At 35.7% G+C, this 20,206-nt stretch overlaps 1 protein-coding gene across 7 annotated transcripts in view; it reads right to left on the bottom strand.

The window, feature by feature from the left end:
* The window catches only part of CAMK2D (calcium/calmodulin dependent protein kinase II delta), a 317,423-nt gene that overhangs the window by 215,526 nt on the left and 81,691 nt on the right, over positions 1 to 20,206 (bottom strand). For all 7 annotated transcript variants that reach the window (XM_042935660.1, XM_042935653.1, XM_042935655.1 and 4 more), the window contains exon 3: positions 461 to 520. In XM_042935660.1, coding sequence (XP_042791594.1) covers positions 461 to 520 — 60 coding nt within the window. The remainder of the gene's footprint in view (positions 1 to 460; positions 521 to 20,206) is intronic.

Genomic DNA, 20,206 nt, shown 5'->3' with positions numbered 1-20,206 from the left:
ATATTATTTTTAAAGTGCCAGTACACACTACCTTTTGAAAAACTTTTCAAAAATTGTAAAGAATCAAATGTAATCAAGACCAAAAATTAGGAATTTATTTCTTAAAAGTTGCAAATAGTCTACAGGGAGTCTGGGTGGTTCATTAGGTTGGGTATCTGACTTTGACTGAAGTCATGATCTCACCGGTCACAGTTCGAGCCCCTCAGAGCTCGAGCCCAGCGTCTGGCTCTGTGCTGACAGCTCAGAGCCTGAAGCCTGTTTCAGATTCTGTGTATCTTTTTCTCTGCCCACCCTCCCTCTGTCTCTGTCTCTCTCTCTCTCAAAAATAAACATTAAAATTAAAAAAAAAAATTAAGTTTCAAATAGTCTAAATTACTAAAGTAACATTTTTATTATGGTTAAACAATCCATAACATAAGCCTTAGTTAACATTTAAAATACACTGAAAAGATTTCCTTACCAATATTGGGGTGCTTCAAAAGACGGCAAATTCTAGCTTCTCTTTCCAGTTTCTGATGATCTGTTTAAAAAGAATAATAAAATAAATCACAGCTCTTAGCAAAAAAGATTAAAAGACAAAAAAAAGCATATCAAAATGACATAAAGTCTTTACATTTATTGATCTTTTGATCTCTTTTTAAAAAGTGATAATTTGTAACTAGGTGAACATAGCATAGTTGAACAATCTAATTTTTTTTCTTTTTCATTGGCTTGATACTTGATAGAATGAGATATAGAACAGAGCTGAATTTAGGTAGGTTGGAGAAAACAGTGAAAATGGCACAATAGTATTCTTTTACCTTAAGTATATATTATTACAACAATTTATATAACCCAAAATAGACATACACATTTAAGCAAAGGGTGCCTATCTAGACACTGGAATGCCATGGAAACAGTGCTAAGTAGGGTTATAGTTTGTCCCTAATGAAAAGGATTTCCTGTCCTGTCATATTTTCTATCAACCACTCTTCATTGTTGGTTCAACTTCCTAGGTTTATGATGTTCTTCCTTCTATCAGAGACTTCCAAAAATCCCAAATTGCCTGCTTATCTTCACCCTTCTAGGTATCCCTAACCACTTCTCTGAAAGAGCATGATCACTGTAACTTGCATTTTAAGAACTATTCAGACACTCTTCTTTGCCTTCTTTGTGGTGGTTCATATGTATATATTTATAACCAAAATCAATGGCGAAATTACAAAATAAATGGCAAAAAAGAAGAACAGGGCAGAAACACATGTTTCCAATAAGGACAGCACTGCAGAGTGGTCATTAGCTGAGAGCCTTACATAAATAACTGACTTAAATCTTACAATAGCCCTGTGAGAACAGGCAACATTATATCTATCTTCAAAATATAAAAAATAAGGCATAAAGAGGTTAACTGATTTGCCCTAGACTATAAAGTTAGTGGCATCTAGCAAATCAGTTCTCATTAAGTAGAATCATAAAAGAGCCTTAAGAGAAGGAGGGGAACACCCATCTAACTACCCACATATGGTGTATACCAATCATCCTCAACCTCTGTAGTCTCAGAAGCCCTTAGCACTCTTAAAAATTACTGAGTTTTATTTATATGGGTTTTATTTATATGGGTTTTATTTATATGGGTTTTATTTATATGGGTTAGATCTGTTAATATTTACTCTATGAGAAACAAAACTAAGAAAAACACTATATATTAATTCATTTAAAAATAATGAACCCATTATATTAACGTAAGTTACTGCATTTAGTTTTTAAACATTTTATTTGGAATTAACAAACTTACAGAAAATTTGAAGAACAGTACTAAAAACACTTATATACAGATAAATTTATTATTAACATTTTACCCATTTAAAAAAATCATTTATGCTCTTTACCTATGTATATATGTCTGTGTATAGTTTTACACATATTTAATTAATATACAAATATACATACAAATAAATGGGTTTTTTCTGAACCATTTGAGTGTATGTTACAAACATCAGGGCTCTTTTCCCCTAAAATTTCAGTGTGTATTACCTAAGAACTGTGATCTTCTCTTATAATCACAGACACTACAATTACCAGGTTCAGCAACTGTCACATTGATACTTTATCATCCATATTCTAACTTTGTCTATTTAACCCAAAGATGCCCTTTAAAGGATTTTTCTCCCTTTAGTGGAGGATGCAGTCCAGGGTCAGATATGGCACTTAGTTGTCACTTCTCTTCAGTTCCCTTTAATCTGGAATATTTCATGGTTTTTGTCTTTTATGACCCAACAGTTTTGAAGAATTCCGTCATGTCTATCTTTGAAAAAGAATGATTCTCATTTTGGTATTGTCAAATGTTCGCTCCTGATTTTATTTAGGCTGTATTCTCAGCTAGAACATTATCCTTGTCAGGCTATCACATCTGGAGGTATACATTGTCCAAACGCTTCTCAAAAGTGTAACTTTGATTACCAGGTTAAGGTGCTGTTGAATTTCTCTGCTGAATATTACTATTCTTATTTTTCCTTTGTAACTAATTAATATGTGATGAGACTTTTTATGGTCAGGAAAACATTCTGCTCTTCATCAAAATTTCCCTCTAGATTTAGCATTCAGTGAGGATTCCTGTCTGAACCAGTCTTTACTTTGATGGTAGCAAAACATTGATTTTCTAACTCTAGCACAGTAACATACTTTTCATGAAAAATACTGTTTTTTTTAAAGTTAATGTCATTTTCATAAGAACGTATGAGGACAGATAGTATCTATGCTTGCGATAAACATAGCATAATGTATAAACTTTTCCAATTATTATGTTGTACACCTGAAACTATTATAACATCATGTCAATTATACTCAAAAAATGATTTTGAAAGGAAAAAATAAAGACCAGCATGATTTTACATTTTTGGAAATCTCTTTGATGTCTGGCTTAATAGAAGACAGCTGTATTCTCATGTTTGCTTCTATATTCAATCTATTGCAATATGTTGTTTTGTTTGAAGTAAATGAAGAAAATCTGACCTCATAAGGTTATATAGTTGGAAAACAGTATTGTCACAGTCTTTTCAGATAATTGTGGATATTATGTTTTAATATTATCCCCAAACTCAACAAGTAGTAGTTTCTTAAAGGTTAGTTGCCATGCGAAATCTGAAATCTTATCAATGTACTTCCCAAACCATATCAATGAAGTCATGAACTTTAATGTTTAAATCAAATTAATTTTCAACAATATAATACATTTTATAATATAGTAAAATTTTACTCCGTTACATTAAAATTCATTGCTCTTTCTTGTACTTCGAATCTTTTACACCAAGGCATAACATTATAATGTGATGCACTAACCATTTGGAAAATACTGGTTTAGTGCAGTATGTAGTTCTTCCAAACACTGACACATTTTGTTACCTACTATCATAAAAACAATTGTTAATATCACCACTAATATAATCAGAACAATATTTAAAATTTGGGAATTCATCACGTTCTCATGGGTAAATATAAGTTTTCCAAAATTCTAATTTTTGTTTGAAAGTTTGAATTGTTACTAGCAATAAATGTCAATAGTTTTCCTTCAAGCAATAGGCTCACTTTGTTCATTTTTGATAAAATGTCTCTCAAAAACATAAGTCTGAAAAATCATAACTAGTTTTTCAGTTGTAATTTCAAGTAAAAATGGTGTTCCCTGAGAGTACCTAGTTCAGCTTCCAACTCAAACGACTACAGGGTACTTTTCCTTAAGACAACCATTGTACCTCCGTATGGAGCCTGAGTGCTTTACCCATTCTTATCATTTAATCACATAGAATGTTGTAATGTAAAGATGTGTGATCAAAGGTCAGGATTTAATAACAGTAAATTGGCTCATTAAGTCCAATCCTCAGTGAAATAAGTTTTTGTTTTTGTTTTTTTATTCTATAAGTGTATGATGCTGAAAAACACAGACTATATAGTTTGATGCTACTGATGTGATTCACGTAAAGGTGCCAGCAATTTTATCTACTATTTCTTATGCATCATAGGTACAAATGTCAACACACACACACACACACACACACCACAGAAGCATACAATGTCTTATATTTATTATGAAAATAGTTTTGACCTTGTAGATCCTCTAAGAGGGTTTCAGGGACTCCTGGGTCTATAGACAACACTTCTGAGAATCAATGGAATATTTTACAAAAAAAACACCTATTTTACATAATACTTTTTTGGCAATTTTGAAAAATATTTTAAACATACATAGTGATTTTTAAGTAATCTCTATGCTCAATGTGGGTATATAATGTTATTAATAGCTCAAATAGAAATGGTGTTTTAAAGAATCAGCATACCATTGTATTGGATCTAGCAATGTATCCATTGTATCCGGATTACCAAATATAAAGGCAAATATTTTCTCGCCTTACCATTATCTGAAACTGTTAGTGCTTCAAAAAAAAATGTAAATTCTTCAAACCCCCATCTCTTTAATAGGTTCTCATTCTTAACACAAGCTCCTTCTAGAATATTCTCATTTAGAAATACACAAGTAAACATAAAAGATTAAACCTGACTTGAAATTGCATCTAGACCATCTTAAATTCTCTAAAGTGTCATACGTAAAACATATGCAAAATACTTGCTTATAGGAATTATAATTTTTATAAAGACAGGGATATGCAAATATATATGCTATCTCATGTGATATGTATTACGTATATGTTATCATTTAGTATTTATATATGTCAACTGATATCTATATAATTATATTAAAGAAAAATAAGATCTTTATTGACAATATGTGGTATAGAGCTTTAGCTATAAAGATGAACATAATTACAGAATTTTATATAGCCTATTCTTATGGGCTGTATCATGTCTTGTAAAAAAAACAAAACAACAACAACAACAAAAAAACCCTTACTACCTCAGAATGAGTCTGTATTTGGAGACGGGGTCTTTAAAGGGGTGAAATGAGGTCATTAGCGTAAGCTCTACTTCAACATGACTGGTGTCCTTCTAAAAAGAGGAGTTTAGAACAGACAAGCATTGAGGGAAGATCACATGAAGACACTGGGAAAAGATACCTACAAGCCAAAGAAAGAACCCTCAGGTAAAAACAACCTTTTGAAACTTTGATCTTGGACTTCTAGCCTCCAGAATTTGAGAAGATAAATTTCTGTTGTTTAACAACTTCGTATGTGTTACTTCATTATGGGAGCCCTAGCTAACAATACACCAAAGTATTAGTTTTCTATTGTGATATAATTGCCACAAATATGAAAGCTTAAAATAACAAATACTTACAATCTCACAGTTTCTGTGGGTCAGAAACCTGGGAATAGTTTAACTGAGCCCTGTGCTTTAGGGGCTCTCAAAATGCTGCAATGAGGGGCACCTAAGTTGTTCAGCCAGTTGAGCATCCTACTCTTGTTTCAGCTCAGGTCATGATACCAGGGTAGTGGGATCAAGTCCAACATCATGCTCCATGATGAGTGTGGAACCTACTTAAGATTTCTCTGTCTCTCTCTCTGTCTCTCTCTCTCTGTCTCTCTCTCTCTGCCCCTCTCCCCTGCTCATGCTCACTCTCTCTCAAATAAAAAAAAATTAATTAAAAAAATGGCAATGAACATATCGGCTAGGGTTGGAGGTCTCATCTAAAGTCTTGACTACAGAAAGATCTCTTTTCAAGCCCAAATGGTTGGTGGCTGTTGAGCTGAGGGTCTTGATTCCTAGCCCTCTGTTGGCTGGTGGTTGCCCTCACTTCCTTGCTATGTGTCAACATGACAACTTGCTTCATCAAAGCTACTAAGGTAAAGAGTCTACTACCACAGTGGAAGTCATCATCGTATCTAGCCTGATCACAGAAGTGCTATTCCATCACATTTGCTATATTAAATTAGTTAAAAGAAAGTCATTAAGTTGGCCCACTTTTAAGGGGAGGTAAATATATAAGGGTGAGGATACAAAGAAGCAAAGATCACTGGGGCCATCTTAGAGGTTGCCTGCCACATCTAACTCTATAATGGTACTGATGTTTTCATGAGCTTTTGCTTCACTTACTTTTTCTTCCATACAGTCACATAACTTAGTGATCTCCTACGATTCGTGAGGCATTCTGCGCTCTCCTACTGGGGCATGTTTGACATCCCAAATATCCTAAAGTTTTCATTAAAACGAGAATTGAGCAATAATGGACATGCTTCATGTTCAACATCCAGTTTACAGCTTTTCTTTAGAGGGAGTAGGTAGGTGAGGAGTGATTACGTGCCTATTAATACCAAAAGCACATTTCTGTATTTATCCCTGTAAAGAGATGATTTAGTTTTACATTAAAATTTCCTTCACTTTTAATTCACTCAGCAACAAAAATCCTGCATCCTACCTCATCATTCCTAGCTCTCACAACTACAGTGGTAAGAGGCAAAGACAGATTATAAAAGGTAAGATACCCATAATACCATTTATATTACCATCCGAACATCATATTTTCTTATCCACACACCCTGCAGCTACTGAAGAACCAGCTTCATTTATCATTTGACATTTATTAAAGTATTCAAACTACAATAGTTTGACTTTTTTCTTCCTTTGAAGCTCAAGTCCACACTGTTATAATGAATAAAAATATAACCCTTCAGGCAGTAATATGTCAGGTCTGATAAAATACATGTTATTAGCAATGGATGGTTGAAGATCTACCATACAAACGATGCCATAAGGAAAATAGCATAACGATGCTAAGAATGGAGGAAACTAATTTCATATCATTGGAATTACCTAGTATAAAGATCTCCGGATTTAATTTTTTTTAATGTTTATTTATTTTTGAGAGACAGAGAGAGAGAGAAAGCATATGAGCAGAGGAGGGACAGAGAGACATGGAGACAATCTCAAGCAGGCTCCAAGCTCTGAGCTGTCAGCACAGAGCCTGATGCAGGGCTCAATCCCACGAACCTCAAGATCATGACCTGAGCCAAGTCAGACGCTCAACCAACTGAGACATCCAGGCACCCCAAGATCTCTGGATTTTAAAAGTTTCTGAGAATTTTGAGAAAATGTAATCACTTTAAGATACTTAAGTCAGCTTTGAGATGTTTTTGGAGACTTTTTAAATTTAATAAGATATTTTATTTTGAATGAGGTGATAAATGTGAATTTGAACCTAATGAAGTAAACCCTTCACTCCTGTTCCAAATCAAAATTTAATCTTCATGGAGAATAACTCTCATCACATATGGAAATTAAAGGGCTAGCCTTGACTCTCTTTCACAGAGTAATAGGAGTATCACTAAAGCTACATAAAGCAACAACCTATTTATCTGGCAACATGAGAGAATGAACTTTCACCAAGTTAATTTCAAAAGTAACTACCCCACAAATGACAAACCACTTAAAATGTTAACCTCTTGGGGGTAAATTTAACAATCATTGCTTTCTTAAGTATACATATACAATAATTTAACCTTTTTTGACACCATAGGGTCATCATGATTAACACTAATTATTACTCTGCTATAATTCAGTGAAGTCCTCAGAGGCTACTGAGGTGTGAAAGGCCACAGGTTATCACTCTGTGTTCAGTCTGCCTCCTACCCTTCAATGTGGAATCACCTTGTGAGCACAGGCAATGCCAACGGATGGTTTGGGCAGGGGAAGGAGCTTGACTGTCATAACTGGTAAGTGTTTCACTTCTCTCTCTAAACACACATGCGCACGCACACACACACAAGCAGGTGTAAACTAATACAACTTAAGGAAGACATGGATTTGCCACACCCAAGAGGGTTAAATTCTTCTAGTTCCCCCTCCCCACAGATTCCCACCCATAAAATAATGTTATATACCAGTTATGGAAGACTAACTCCTCATTGTCCAAGAAAATAGAATGTTTAAAATCCAATTTCATCATTAATGTCTGTTCTGCCAGCCTTTTGCTTTGCCACCTGAAGCTGCTATCTTCCCTGCTCCTATTCTCCTTGGTTGTCCCTTGGCCCAGTGCTCCAGTTTAGTGCCTTAGATCTATCTATTTTTGAGAGCAGGTTAATCCTGCTTTTCTGGCTTCTCCACTACAACCAACCGAACTTGATTCTTAACTTTGTCCCATTTGTTTGGTTTCTAAGAAACTACAGTCTCAAGTAAGAGACATCCCTGCTCCCCATCTAGAATCGCACCTGGCTGGGTAACCATTTCCAGAAGAAGAAAGATTAAACAAAATGGATCTAAACCACTTTAAGTTTGTATTGTTACATCTTTTTATTATACCTTTTCTATTTCTTCCCGAGTTTTTTTTTTCTTCTTTTTTTTTTTTTTTTACTGTCCAACTCTTACTGCTACATAAAACAATTTTAGGTACACATAACAGGCATTACATAAACCTCTGTCAAATGAATAACTGAATTAATGATAACTTCCCCTTGTTTCATAATTGTTATGAGCTAAGAATGGAGGAAAACAGGATATAAAAATATAAAATAATCACAAATAGGGGTGCCTGGATGGCTCAGTCGGTTGAGCATCCAACTTCGGCTCAGGTCATGATCTCACTGTTTGTGAGTTCGAGCCCCTCATTGGCTCTGAGCTATCAGCACAGAGCCTGGAGACTGCTTTGATTCTGTGTCTCCCTTTCTTTCTGTTCCTACCCTGCTTGCACTCTGTCTGTCTGTCTCTCTCTCAAAAATAAATAAACATCAAAAAAATTAAAAATAAAATAAAATAAAATAATCACAAATATCCTGGCAGTGATAACCTGAAGAGATCTTTTCTGAATAAAAGGCACAATTCTTAGCGCACAGATTCTGGAGCACGGTAATGTGGCTACTCAGAGGCCTTATTCATAAAGGTTTTAGAATTATATTTTGAGCACATTTTTCTTGTTAGAGAAATTACTTCAAGCTAAATGAGGCATTCCTTTAGTAGGAATATAGATTCTGTCCATTTAAGTAGGTCACATTTAAAACCACACTGTAAGATAGAAGGAGCTATTTAAAGGGGTTACTTCATTACAAAACCTGAGCATGATGTATATGGATTTAAAGCTGTCACATTCATTTAACAAAAGGTTTTTTAAATTCACAATTAAATGTTATCCTTTAATTTCATCCTTTTATTTTAAATGAGGCTTAATCCACATCATAAATTAGATTTTTTTAAAACTATTTGACCTAGATTCTGACATTGGGTATTGGTCACTTCCCATTATATTCTGCTTCCCACTAATACCATGGATAAGTCAGTAAGATTCTATAACTATATAGAATGATGTTCTTCCTTTCATGGTAAAGTAGAATTAGATATATGTGCTAGAAGTTCATATATCTTAATTTAGGAGTGAAACCTTCTGGATAGCTTTTTCTGTGTGGGAAGCTCACGCAAATGTTAAATTCTGAATTATGGTGTCAGTCAAACCTCCATTCTATATGGACTGGAAACCATGGTTTATGATTTATTTTTGTGGAAAACCCCTTTTCCCCTCATTTTTTAAAACATCCATCACATGGGAGATAAATCAGGCCTCTACTTCATTTTACCTTCTTTCTGCAGTTTCACCTGTGGAGGAAGATGGAATTGTCTACAGGTGCCAGAGAAATAAAAGGCCCATGATAAAAGTTCCTGATTTTGTAGGACTCTACACACAGAGACAACCCAGAGGGATGGAAAGACCTCAGGTTTCAGAGTAAAAAAGACAAGAATTGCTATCTGGTTCTACGACTTACTACTAGCTGGGTATCAAAGTTCCTTGACTGCTCAAAAGATTCATTTATAAAACGGGCAAAAAGTATCTAGCACCAGGCAGCGTATCTGGCACAAAGTAGGTACTCAATAAGTTACGGTATATCATTACTATTTTTCTTATTATTATAAATCTGTTTAACTTTAAAAAAACTAAATTCCTAAATTAATACTTACTATTAATTCTATCAAGTATTATTCATTTTACATGTACTCCAATATACTATGAAAATAACTTTTCCATAAAATCATACATTTATGCTATTTAGGCAATTGACTAATGATGGGCAAAAACTCAAAAAACTATGGACAAAAACTCATAGTTATTCAATGTTATTGAATATTCTAAACATCTCAAAAATAAAGAATACAGGAAGAAAATTTTGAGTATAAAATTTTTAAACAAATTAAACTGATTCATTTTATATGCAAACTATTTTTTTATCCATTCATTTCACACATCCAGAATGAATGGGATTCTGATAAATAATTTATCATATGATATTTCAGAGATAGCTACTGGATAATTTAGCCTATTTTCTAGGAATGTAAAAGAATAAACAGTGAAATCTGATGGCACCACTCTTAAGCTGTCCTGCAGCAGAAATATTTTCCTGCCTCCATGAGAACGACATTGATTCAGAGACATAACATTACATCTGCTATGAAAATAATGTTTTATATAAAATTATGAAATGTAAGACAAAATCTCTTTTATAAGGCTCTGCTTGAGTAGCAATTTAAACAAGGCTATAATATCTACAGGCCTCTTAGAACTGCAAATAGTGAACATTAATTTATGTAAAATACTTTCATATAAATGTTTAACATCTGATTATACAGCATATATAGGATATCTATATTCCTACCAAGAATGAATGGTGGGAATACTCTGTGAAGACATATAAGAAGTCTTATGAGAGTCTGTTAGTAAGCAATCCTCTCATTAGTTCCATATAATGGGCTAAGAGAATTTGAATTGAGCTTTTATCCTCTAGAGGGAAGAGGGAGTCTTCTAGAATTTAGGTACAGGACACAGAATGCTGAAAAGAAGACTAGCTGGAATGCAGATTTCCTCTAGAGGATAAAGGGAGGAGATGGACAGAAGCCTTGTTTATGCCCCTCATAGTACTAGGTGACATCAGCCAGCTCTTCTCCCAGATTGAAAGCCTCTCATGGTGTTGCCATCTTCCTCTTATGGACGTGACTCTGCCTGCCGATGTGTCTCTCATTTTGCTAACATGGCAGCATCACTCATTGCATGTTCCAGGGAAGGGAACTTGTACCATAAGGGTCACCAATGGATACTGTCAGGAGAAGCAAAACAGGAAGTAAAAGAACAGGAGGGTGGTACCCAGAACAGACACATAGCCAGGACAAGTCTCTGCAGCAAGTCACAGTCAAGGCTTGTTCACAGGAGGGGAGAAAACTTTTTTAGATGGCATTTTCCCCCACATTTTTTAAAATTATTTTTTTCTAATGTTTATTTGTGTGTGTGTGTGTGTGTGAGAGAGAGAGAGAGAGAGAGAGAGAGAGAGAGAGAGAGAGAGAGAGAGAGAGAAAGAATGTGAGCAGGTGAGGGGCAGAGAAAGAGACACACACAGTACCCGAAGCAGGCTCCAGGCTCTGAGCTGTCAGCACAGAGCCCGATGTGGGGCTTGAACCCACAAATTGAGAGATCATGACCTGAGCTGACATCGGAGATCAACCGACTGAGCCACCCAGGTACCCCTCCCCGACATTTTTATTTAAATTCTACTTAGTTATCATATGGCATAATACTGGTTTCAGAAGCAGAGTTTAGTGATTCATCATTTACATATAACACTCAGTGTTCATCACAAGTGCCCTCTTTAATACCCATCAACCACTTAGCCCATACCCCATCCTCTTCCCTCCATCAACCTTCAATCTCTATCATTAAGAGTCTCTTATGGTTTGCCTCCCTCCCTCTCTCTTTTTTCTTCCCTTCCCATTCATTCATCTATTTGGTTTCCTAAATTCCACATGAGTGAAATCATATGGTATTTGTCTTACTCTGACTGACTTATTTCACTTAAAATAACATAATAGCTCCATCCACATCATTGCAAATGGCAAGACGCATTCTTTGTGATGGCTGAGTAATGTTCCATCCTGCAAATATACAGCATCTTCTTAGATGGCATTTATAACACAAGGTGTCAGACTGAGAGTTCACACAGAACAGATCGAGGACTCAATAGTATGACTGGAAGCTGTTCTGGCTCACGTGATGGTTAACATCATTAAAATACAACTTTTTTCTTTTTAGTTAAGTAGGCTTCTCACTCAACATGGGGCTTGCACTTATGACCCGGAGATCAAGAGCCTCATGCTCTACTGACTGAGCCAGGCAGGTTTCCCAAAACAAACCTTTATATAAACAAATTATGAGGATATTAATTGGTACATAATAAGAAGTAAAGATATTTCAATTTATCTATATATTTTAGTTGTACTTCAATAATTCATTCAGCATTTAAAAAAATTATTCTAATCATATTCCTATAGAAGGATCATGAGATGAACTTTGTATAGTATCTCATTCTGCTCCCAGTCTCTAGAATTTGGTCTATACAGTACTCTTCCCAAGTGTAATTTTACTTGCGCTTTTGGAAGAATTTAACTGCACAATTCTATTCTCATGTGTAGGCATAACAGAGTTAATCACTTGAGACAGCGTATATTAAAATCTTTTAAACTTACTACCTAGAGACTAAAAGGACCCAAAATAGAAAAAGGCATACTGAAGATAAATACAATCCATTCTTTACCATTTTTTCCAGTAGCCCAGATGATTTTTATAGGCAGTTGCATAGTAACACAAGAGAGCCTTTCTTCAGGGATTTCACAATAAGAAAAATAAATTTTTCTTGCTGTGGTAAACATATGTTGCTATTCTTAAATATGTTTTTTCTAATAACCGAATATACACAATTTATTCAAAACATGAAAAGTATAAAATATATAATTTTCCACAGGACATTTTTTCCTTGTGTAGTTTCATATTAATACATTAACAACAAAAATAAAAAGATAACTTTGGATAATAATTTAGAAGAATGAAATAAAGGAGAAACACATGATCTTTTACGGTTCCTTTAAGCATGTGGAACATTCAGTTAGTCACTTTTCTGTTAATGAGTTTCCCTCAGAGGGAACTATGAAGCTAATGAATCTTAAACTTCAGGACCTTTCAGATGCATGGGTCCCTATAGGATCTTAGCTATAGGATCATATGTTCTCATAAAACTTGCAAAACAAGATATTTTAGCACAATCAATTATGATCCTTATCTCCTTCCACTGCCTCTTCCCTTCAATAATGCTCCCCCTTGTAATGAGTGATGCTGAGTGGCCATTAACATTTTGAGAACTAGCTAAGGGCAAGCTGAGTCAAGGATACAATTTAGTTTGGATATAATGAAACGTATTTACCTGGTTCACAGCCACTTTTGTGTATAGTTGTGTTATTATTAGTCATCCCAACGTAAGAATGCTTCCAGGAATACACCCACCTCCCAGCCTACTGTAGGATGATAGGACACTCCAGTATGTGAACTTGTACTACAAATCACCCCATGACTGTGGCTGTTCAGAGGAGAAAGAGTAATGTTTATTTTTTGCTATTTTTCTAAATTTTGTTTTGCTTTGCAATATCTGTCAGCCTCTTAAAATTCGTAATTTCTTGTGACTGTTTTCATTTTAATATATAGATTTACTATTGAATTTCATTTTGTATTTGTAATTTTGTTTTTTTTTTTAGGGAGAATTTCCTAAATTGTGTAATTCACAGGATCTACACTCCTTATTACAGTTACAAAAAAAGAAAAGTATAAGAAAACTTACTGTTCAAATTCTGAACATAACAAAATCACATGCAATAGAGTTCTTCACAAAACTTCTATTAATTTTAAGTAAATAGACACTCATTTATATTATCAACCTATGTATTAAAAAGGTATACACATCTTACATTATTCATGAGTGACTGACCAAAGCACAAAGATCACCAAGTTGAAAATCAGGGAGAAAAAAAAAATGATTTCCACTGCGAGTTCTGCAAGGAACTAAGGGCAGAAAAGAGCAAATCTTACAAAAGTGAAGAACTATATTTATTCCTCTCACCCCTATGAGAATATTACATATTTGAGATGATTTGTGTTTACATTTAGGGGGAAATATTCCTATTTCAGACATGGTACTTAAACATATTTATTATGAACATATTTATTAAGCATTTTTATTAAGTAGACACAAGGACACTGATTGATGTTTTGGAAAATAAAGTAACTTACTATAATCTAACTACTCACGAACAAATAATTAAACTAGAAATCACAGGTTTAATAATAATATCCTTCAAATTGGAGATGGAAGGTGAAGCTATCATTTATTGAACTACATTCAAGTTAAAAAAAATCAAAACACTTAGTCTTGTCTCAACATATTAATCACATATTTCTAATTTACCCACATCTTGTAGATCATTTTATTCCCTATACACACCCACAAACATATACACAAACAGGTTTAAGATAGCCACTTAAATATAGGATACTTAAATAAAAAAAATACTACTTAAACAAGATATTAAAATAAAATGATGGGCTCAGTTTTAATTGAAATTCTGAAGGCTAAAAACAATTGTCAGCTACAGGATGCTAAAACCATATATCCAGGACTTGTGAAGTGGTCAGTAGAAGGCATTGTGCCATTATGAGCTCATTGCTCACTTCCAGCTGTACAAGAGCAGGTGAGGAGACCATCAGGGAGATCTGTCCTGCATAGAGGTCCTCAGAACACTCTGTATCTCCTTAGCCCACACTGGAAAGTTGCTTATTCAAGGATACTAAATTGAGGGGGGAAGGGGTGGGTTTGAGAGAAATATTTGAAGAAGTACATCCCCTACAGTTTAAGAAAAACAAGAACAGCTTCCTATTTTAAACCGGACTCTGAAGGCATGAAATTTTGGCTGGCTAGCTGCCCTGGAATTGCAAAGCAAAGTAGGCTCTGTCATAATCAGGCTATACTTCTACCACTGGCAAGACAAAGATCCGCATTTCCATGAGCTAGATGGGAGCCCCTAGGAGGGACAGATTGTTTTACAAAGGACAGTTCCCAAGAGGACCACCCAGAGAGGCAATGTAACCCAAAAAAGGAGTGGAATGCCAGAAGTCCAGGAGTTGGAAAGGCAGCTAAAAACATCCAGTCAGGGGAGGCATGGTCATCATTAGCAAAAGGTCACCAAATGGTGCCTAGGAGGAATTGTCCAGAAGCCCACAAAAACGTCCCACAAGATCAGAAATCACACATCTCCCAGACAGTAGTGAAATCAGACATGCACAGCTCCTTGTAGCTTTGTCCTGAAGGGCCACAAACAGCAACCAGTGAATGGGAGAGGAAGTGAGGTGCAAAGAGTAGTGGGTACCACACCTCTCTGGTCGCTGGAGTCTCTCAAGCATGAAAGAGGCCAGACTTGGCAGAGGGGAGAAGTCTTAAATGATATTACACTGGTCAGGACTTTCCAATTTCTGCAATGAGACTATTGTTGTGATTCAAAGGAAGTGCAAAGCTCTAAGATCTGACCAAGACTTCCTCAAGGGCAGGAATGAACATTTACAATTGGTTTGAGAGAGCACGGGAAGCGTAGTTTCAGTGTGGTGCTAATGATCTGACTATAGCACTTTCAAAGAACAGTCAGAGGTCACAAATGTTTTAACAAATCTAAAACCATCTAGATTTGGATCTTTTTTTATAGTTTTTTTTTTTTTTTAATGTTTATTTACTTTTGAGAGAGAAAGACACAGAGCGCCGGCGGGAGAGGAGCAGACAGAGAGGGAGACACATCTGAAATAGGCTCCCAGCTCTGAGCTGTCAGCACAGAGCCCGATGTGGGGTTCCAACTCACAAACCGCAAGATCATGACCTGAGCTGAAGTCAGACGTTTAACTAAGTGAGCCACCCAGGCGCCCCTTGAATTTGAATTTACTAAATACTGTTACTTCTTTCACATTGCAGTCCTCAGCTTTCAGAGTTCCATGTTCAATTTCTCTAGGAAGCAGAGCTAGGAAGAACAGATTACAACAGAATACCTGTGAAATGTGTGGAGTTTCCAGTCAGTCACCTAAAATTTTTCTAGATAACTTACAATTTAGAGCGTATCATCATATTCCATCTGATCTTGAAATGATAATGCATCAGAAATGCAGGACAAAATTCCCTGCACTTAACAGAGTGTGATTTTTTTTTAAATTTATATATTTATTTTGAGAGTGAGAGTAAGCATGAGCAGAAAAGTGGCAGAGAGAGAGGGAAAGAGAATCCCAAGCATGCTCCATGCGTCAATGTGGAGCCTCACACAGCACTCGATCTCACGAACCATGAGATCATGACCTGAGCAGAAATCAGGAGTCTGACGCTTAACTGACTGAGCCACTCAGGTGCCCAGAGAGTGTCATTCTTAATTCATCATTCTAGATGTCATCCTTCAACACTCATTGGTAACAAATATTTATCTTTTGCCTAGAATTCTCTATCTCAAGTAAGTGCTGCATCATTTAGAACACGTATTTGCCACTGGCATGGCATTACAAACTGGGCCACCTCTAAAGCAAAAGCTTTTTGCAACCCTGCCTGGCCCAATGCTTATAGTTTACAAGGAGGCATATTAAATGTCACCCAAACTGACTTTGGTTCTTTCTGAACTATAAAAGAGTAAGATGCTTGACCTTCTGTGGAAAATTTTAAAGGCATCAGGTAAAATCTGTCCTGGACTGACATACGAAATTATAAAGAAGATACCCACTGCCTAGCTGCTAAGTGTCTGTAGAGTAACACTGAAAAAAAAATCTGATGTGTGTCAATCCACAGGTATTCTGAGAATCAAAACAAGACTCAGTAACAGCTGGAAGGGGGCAGGGGAACTCCTAGGAGCTCATCATTTTTTCCTATCACAGTTAAATCAATGGCTACTTCTCCCCAGAGAAGGGAATCAAATGCCAGAGGCACTTAGGGAGAAACCCACACCATTTGCTCCTTAAAACCTGAGACTCTAGGAATTCTGCCAACTGACCTGGAAATACGGGACTGTGACCAGAGGCCTTTGAAGCAAGCATCCTGCATTAGCTTTTTGCAGTAGAATCAAATATGAAGCTATAGTTCACCCCTGTATATTCCATCCTTGACATCTCACCTATCTCCTATACAAGAAATCTTTTTTCCCTTTTCACATAGCCTTATTCCTGACTTATTCGTCCCTGTCCCTGTTTACCTTCTTCTTTCACCCTAATATTATTTTTGAAAATCTTATTTTAAGAAATGGTAGATTCCAACTAGAATACACACACACACACACACACACACACACACACACACACACACACGATATATTTCAGCTAAAATAAATATCATTTAAAACACCACTACCCAGATATACCACTATTTACAATTTGATCCATGTTCTGCCAGGTATTTTTTGCATCTACATAACAGACTACTTCTGACTTTAAAATCATAGTTTATATACTTTTGTGAACTATCTGAATCTCTCAAGCAATTGCTTAATAAAAAGACAGACTGCTGGCTGGCTGGCTAAACAAATGAATGATAAAAGCTAACAAACAAGAATTTGGGGAGGCAGGAAGATCCTTCCCAGACAAAACTTACCCTAATCATACCAGATGCCCCTCAATGCAATTTCTATCAAAAGGATGTGACTGGCTCCTCAAAATATTTGCATAAATGGTATAGTTCCCATGGAATCAGAGGGAAATTAATTATTCTATTTCAAAAGTTCATTTTGGGGGAGAAAAAAACCTGAGCCTAATATGTAAATAGTGGACAAGCAAACTTAATTGTAGTCACAGAGGTAAAATGTCATGTAAAATTTATAAAATTTGCAGGGTTGTATGAAAATAAAAACAAAATCTTCCATCTAAAATAGCTGCACTGTTTACTTCATTCATAATTTATTACTATGCTTTATTCATCAATATCTACAGTTTGTCTTTGGGTAAGCCAAGAAGATCTATACAGGCTCAACACAAGTGATTACGACACAATTCCTGTCATTGTGGAATCTGCAACCCAAATGAGAAGACTCCTTTAGCTCTGATTTTATGTCCACATACTGGCCAAAATACAATGAAAAATTGGAAAAAAAGATCACTCAAAATCCAAGCCATCTCTATCATACAAACCACTCAAATGTTAGGAAATTTTTATTTGGCTAAAGTGGTTCTCCTTCCCCGATCTGTTCCCTGCGCCCCAACCATTCAATCTACTTCGTTTATTAAAGATGTGGCACCTAGCCATCCTCTACTTCATTCATAGCTTGCCAACATGTTAGGCTACCTCAACAAACACGTGGATAACTCATCCACACACAGCTTCTCAGTTCCTTGACCACTTTGTCTCCAGTGATCTTCACTTCCTGCCCATTTCAGTTACTACTCTGGTAGTCATTCCTTGAAACTTGGTCATCCTCCTCCGGAGTCAGTAAGTTAAAAACCCTAATCTCCAACCACCAACTGCTCATTTTCCAAACAGCGTGTTCAATGTCTTCAGGTAACTTTTCTTCAAAAGATCAGGAGCATCATCAGTCCACTGACTCCTCCACTTCTCCCAATCCATAGTCCTCTCTATTATTCACTTTCCTCCACATCCCTACTTTCTCCTCCAGCCATTTAAGAGCCTCAAACGTGCCATGGTTCTCCCACCTCAGAACCTTTGTGCACGCTATCCCCACTGCTGGAATACTCACTCCTCCTTTCCTTGTCTAATTTATACCTATTCATTCTTCATATCCTAAAACAAGTTTTTCTCAAAAAGACCATGTCTAACTTGCCCAAATCCTATATTATTGGCTCTCAACATAGTAGAAATTCCACTTTGTTATTACTTGCTTCATTTGTTATTTTTTTTATTCAGTTGTAGCATTTTTTTTGTTTTTTTGTTTTTTTAATGATCTATCTCTGCAATAAACTATAAGGACCAGACAGCAGGATCTGTTTATTTTTTTGTTCACCATTTTATATCCCACACCTAAGACAGTGTCTGACATATAATAAAGAAACAATAAATATTAAATGAATTTGTAAGTAAACAGGGAAAAAGTAATACAAATATGAAAGTAGGAGTAAAAACACGGATGGAGATTACTCCTGATATAACTTGGCATACTTCCTTCTTCAGCTGGCTACAGAGATATGAGGATAATCTGGTTAGTCAATCCAGAGGCTGCTGTAAGAATCAGACAAGACAAAAGCCTTCTGAATAAGAATGCCCTGTGTTAGCACTGGCCACTGGATGAGAACTGAGCCTAGATTCCAGAAAATTCAATGTTTGTTGGATTGACAAAAATGGGATTAGCTATTGTATTATCAGAAAACTAAAATCAACTTTATTTATTACATATTCAATATGTAATATGACATGATATAATTTTAAAATCTGAACTATAGGCCTTGAATTAAGTAACGAGTCAAGTAAAAATAGCTCCATGAATACAGGGGGAAAAAAGTGGCTTTTCCTGGTGGCAAACATACAAACAAACATACAAACCTAAAGGGGATATCTTACTAGTGTTATGTAGGAAATCTGCATAGATACACATAGAAGAGTATCTAGTAGCATCTTCATTCAAGCTCCAAAGATCAAAGCTTTTTTTTAACAGATGTGAAATAAACAGTTATGAAATAAACTACCATGAAAGTAAAGATTTTAAAAGCTACAGTAAAATTTCAAACAATAGAATATTTTATACTTTGATAGTTCTGTCTAGCTGAAAATCAGATTACCTGAGGGTTAAGTGAAAGAAATTTTTTTGCATTAATTGTCATTAGAAGTCTTTCTAAGTTATGTTAACCCATATCCCCCATTTAATAAAGAACAGTCCTATAAAAGAGCCACTTTTATGTGACAGGCTGAGCCCCACAGCGGGAAAAACTCAAGCAGAGGAAGCAGCTAGATCAGGGTGCTTTTCAGAAGGTGGGACCTCACTGAACATCAGTTTCCTTGGTGGTAAGACATGAAATCATAGCACCACAGGGCACGTGCAAGACTCCAAAGCTTTCTTGGCATCTATTCCTCCTCATGACATGGTGGGCTAGACTGAGATCTTTTCCATTTCAGTGATTCCATACTTGGTTCTGGAATTCTTAAAGTCTAGGTGGACACAAAGTACGTCTAACCCAAAGCCATTTCCCAAGTCTAATATTGTAAAAAAATATTCATTTAAGTATAAAACACAAACAAGCATATAGGATTGTATATGCCATAAGTATATTGTGCAATGATCTTTCACAAAATGAATACACCCATGCAGCCAGCACCCGGATGAAGAAACAGAGGAAAACCAGCACCCAAAACCTTTCATGCTCCCAGCTCCAACCTCCCACACAAGAGTAATCACTATTCTGACTCCTAACAGCATAGCTTAGCTTGTGCCTGTACTTAATATGAAAGAAATAATTCAATGTGTACTATGTCTTGGT

This window comes from Panthera leo, chromosome B1 (assembly GCF_018350215.1).
Source record: "Panthera leo isolate Ple1 chromosome B1, P.leo_Ple1_pat1.1, whole genome shotgun sequence".
Classification (NCBI taxonomy): domain Eukaryota; kingdom Metazoa; phylum Chordata; class Mammalia; order Carnivora; family Felidae; genus Panthera; species Panthera leo.
The sequence above is the reverse complement of the archived record's forward strand: the minus strand, read 5'-3'. Positions and strand labels throughout refer to the sequence as shown.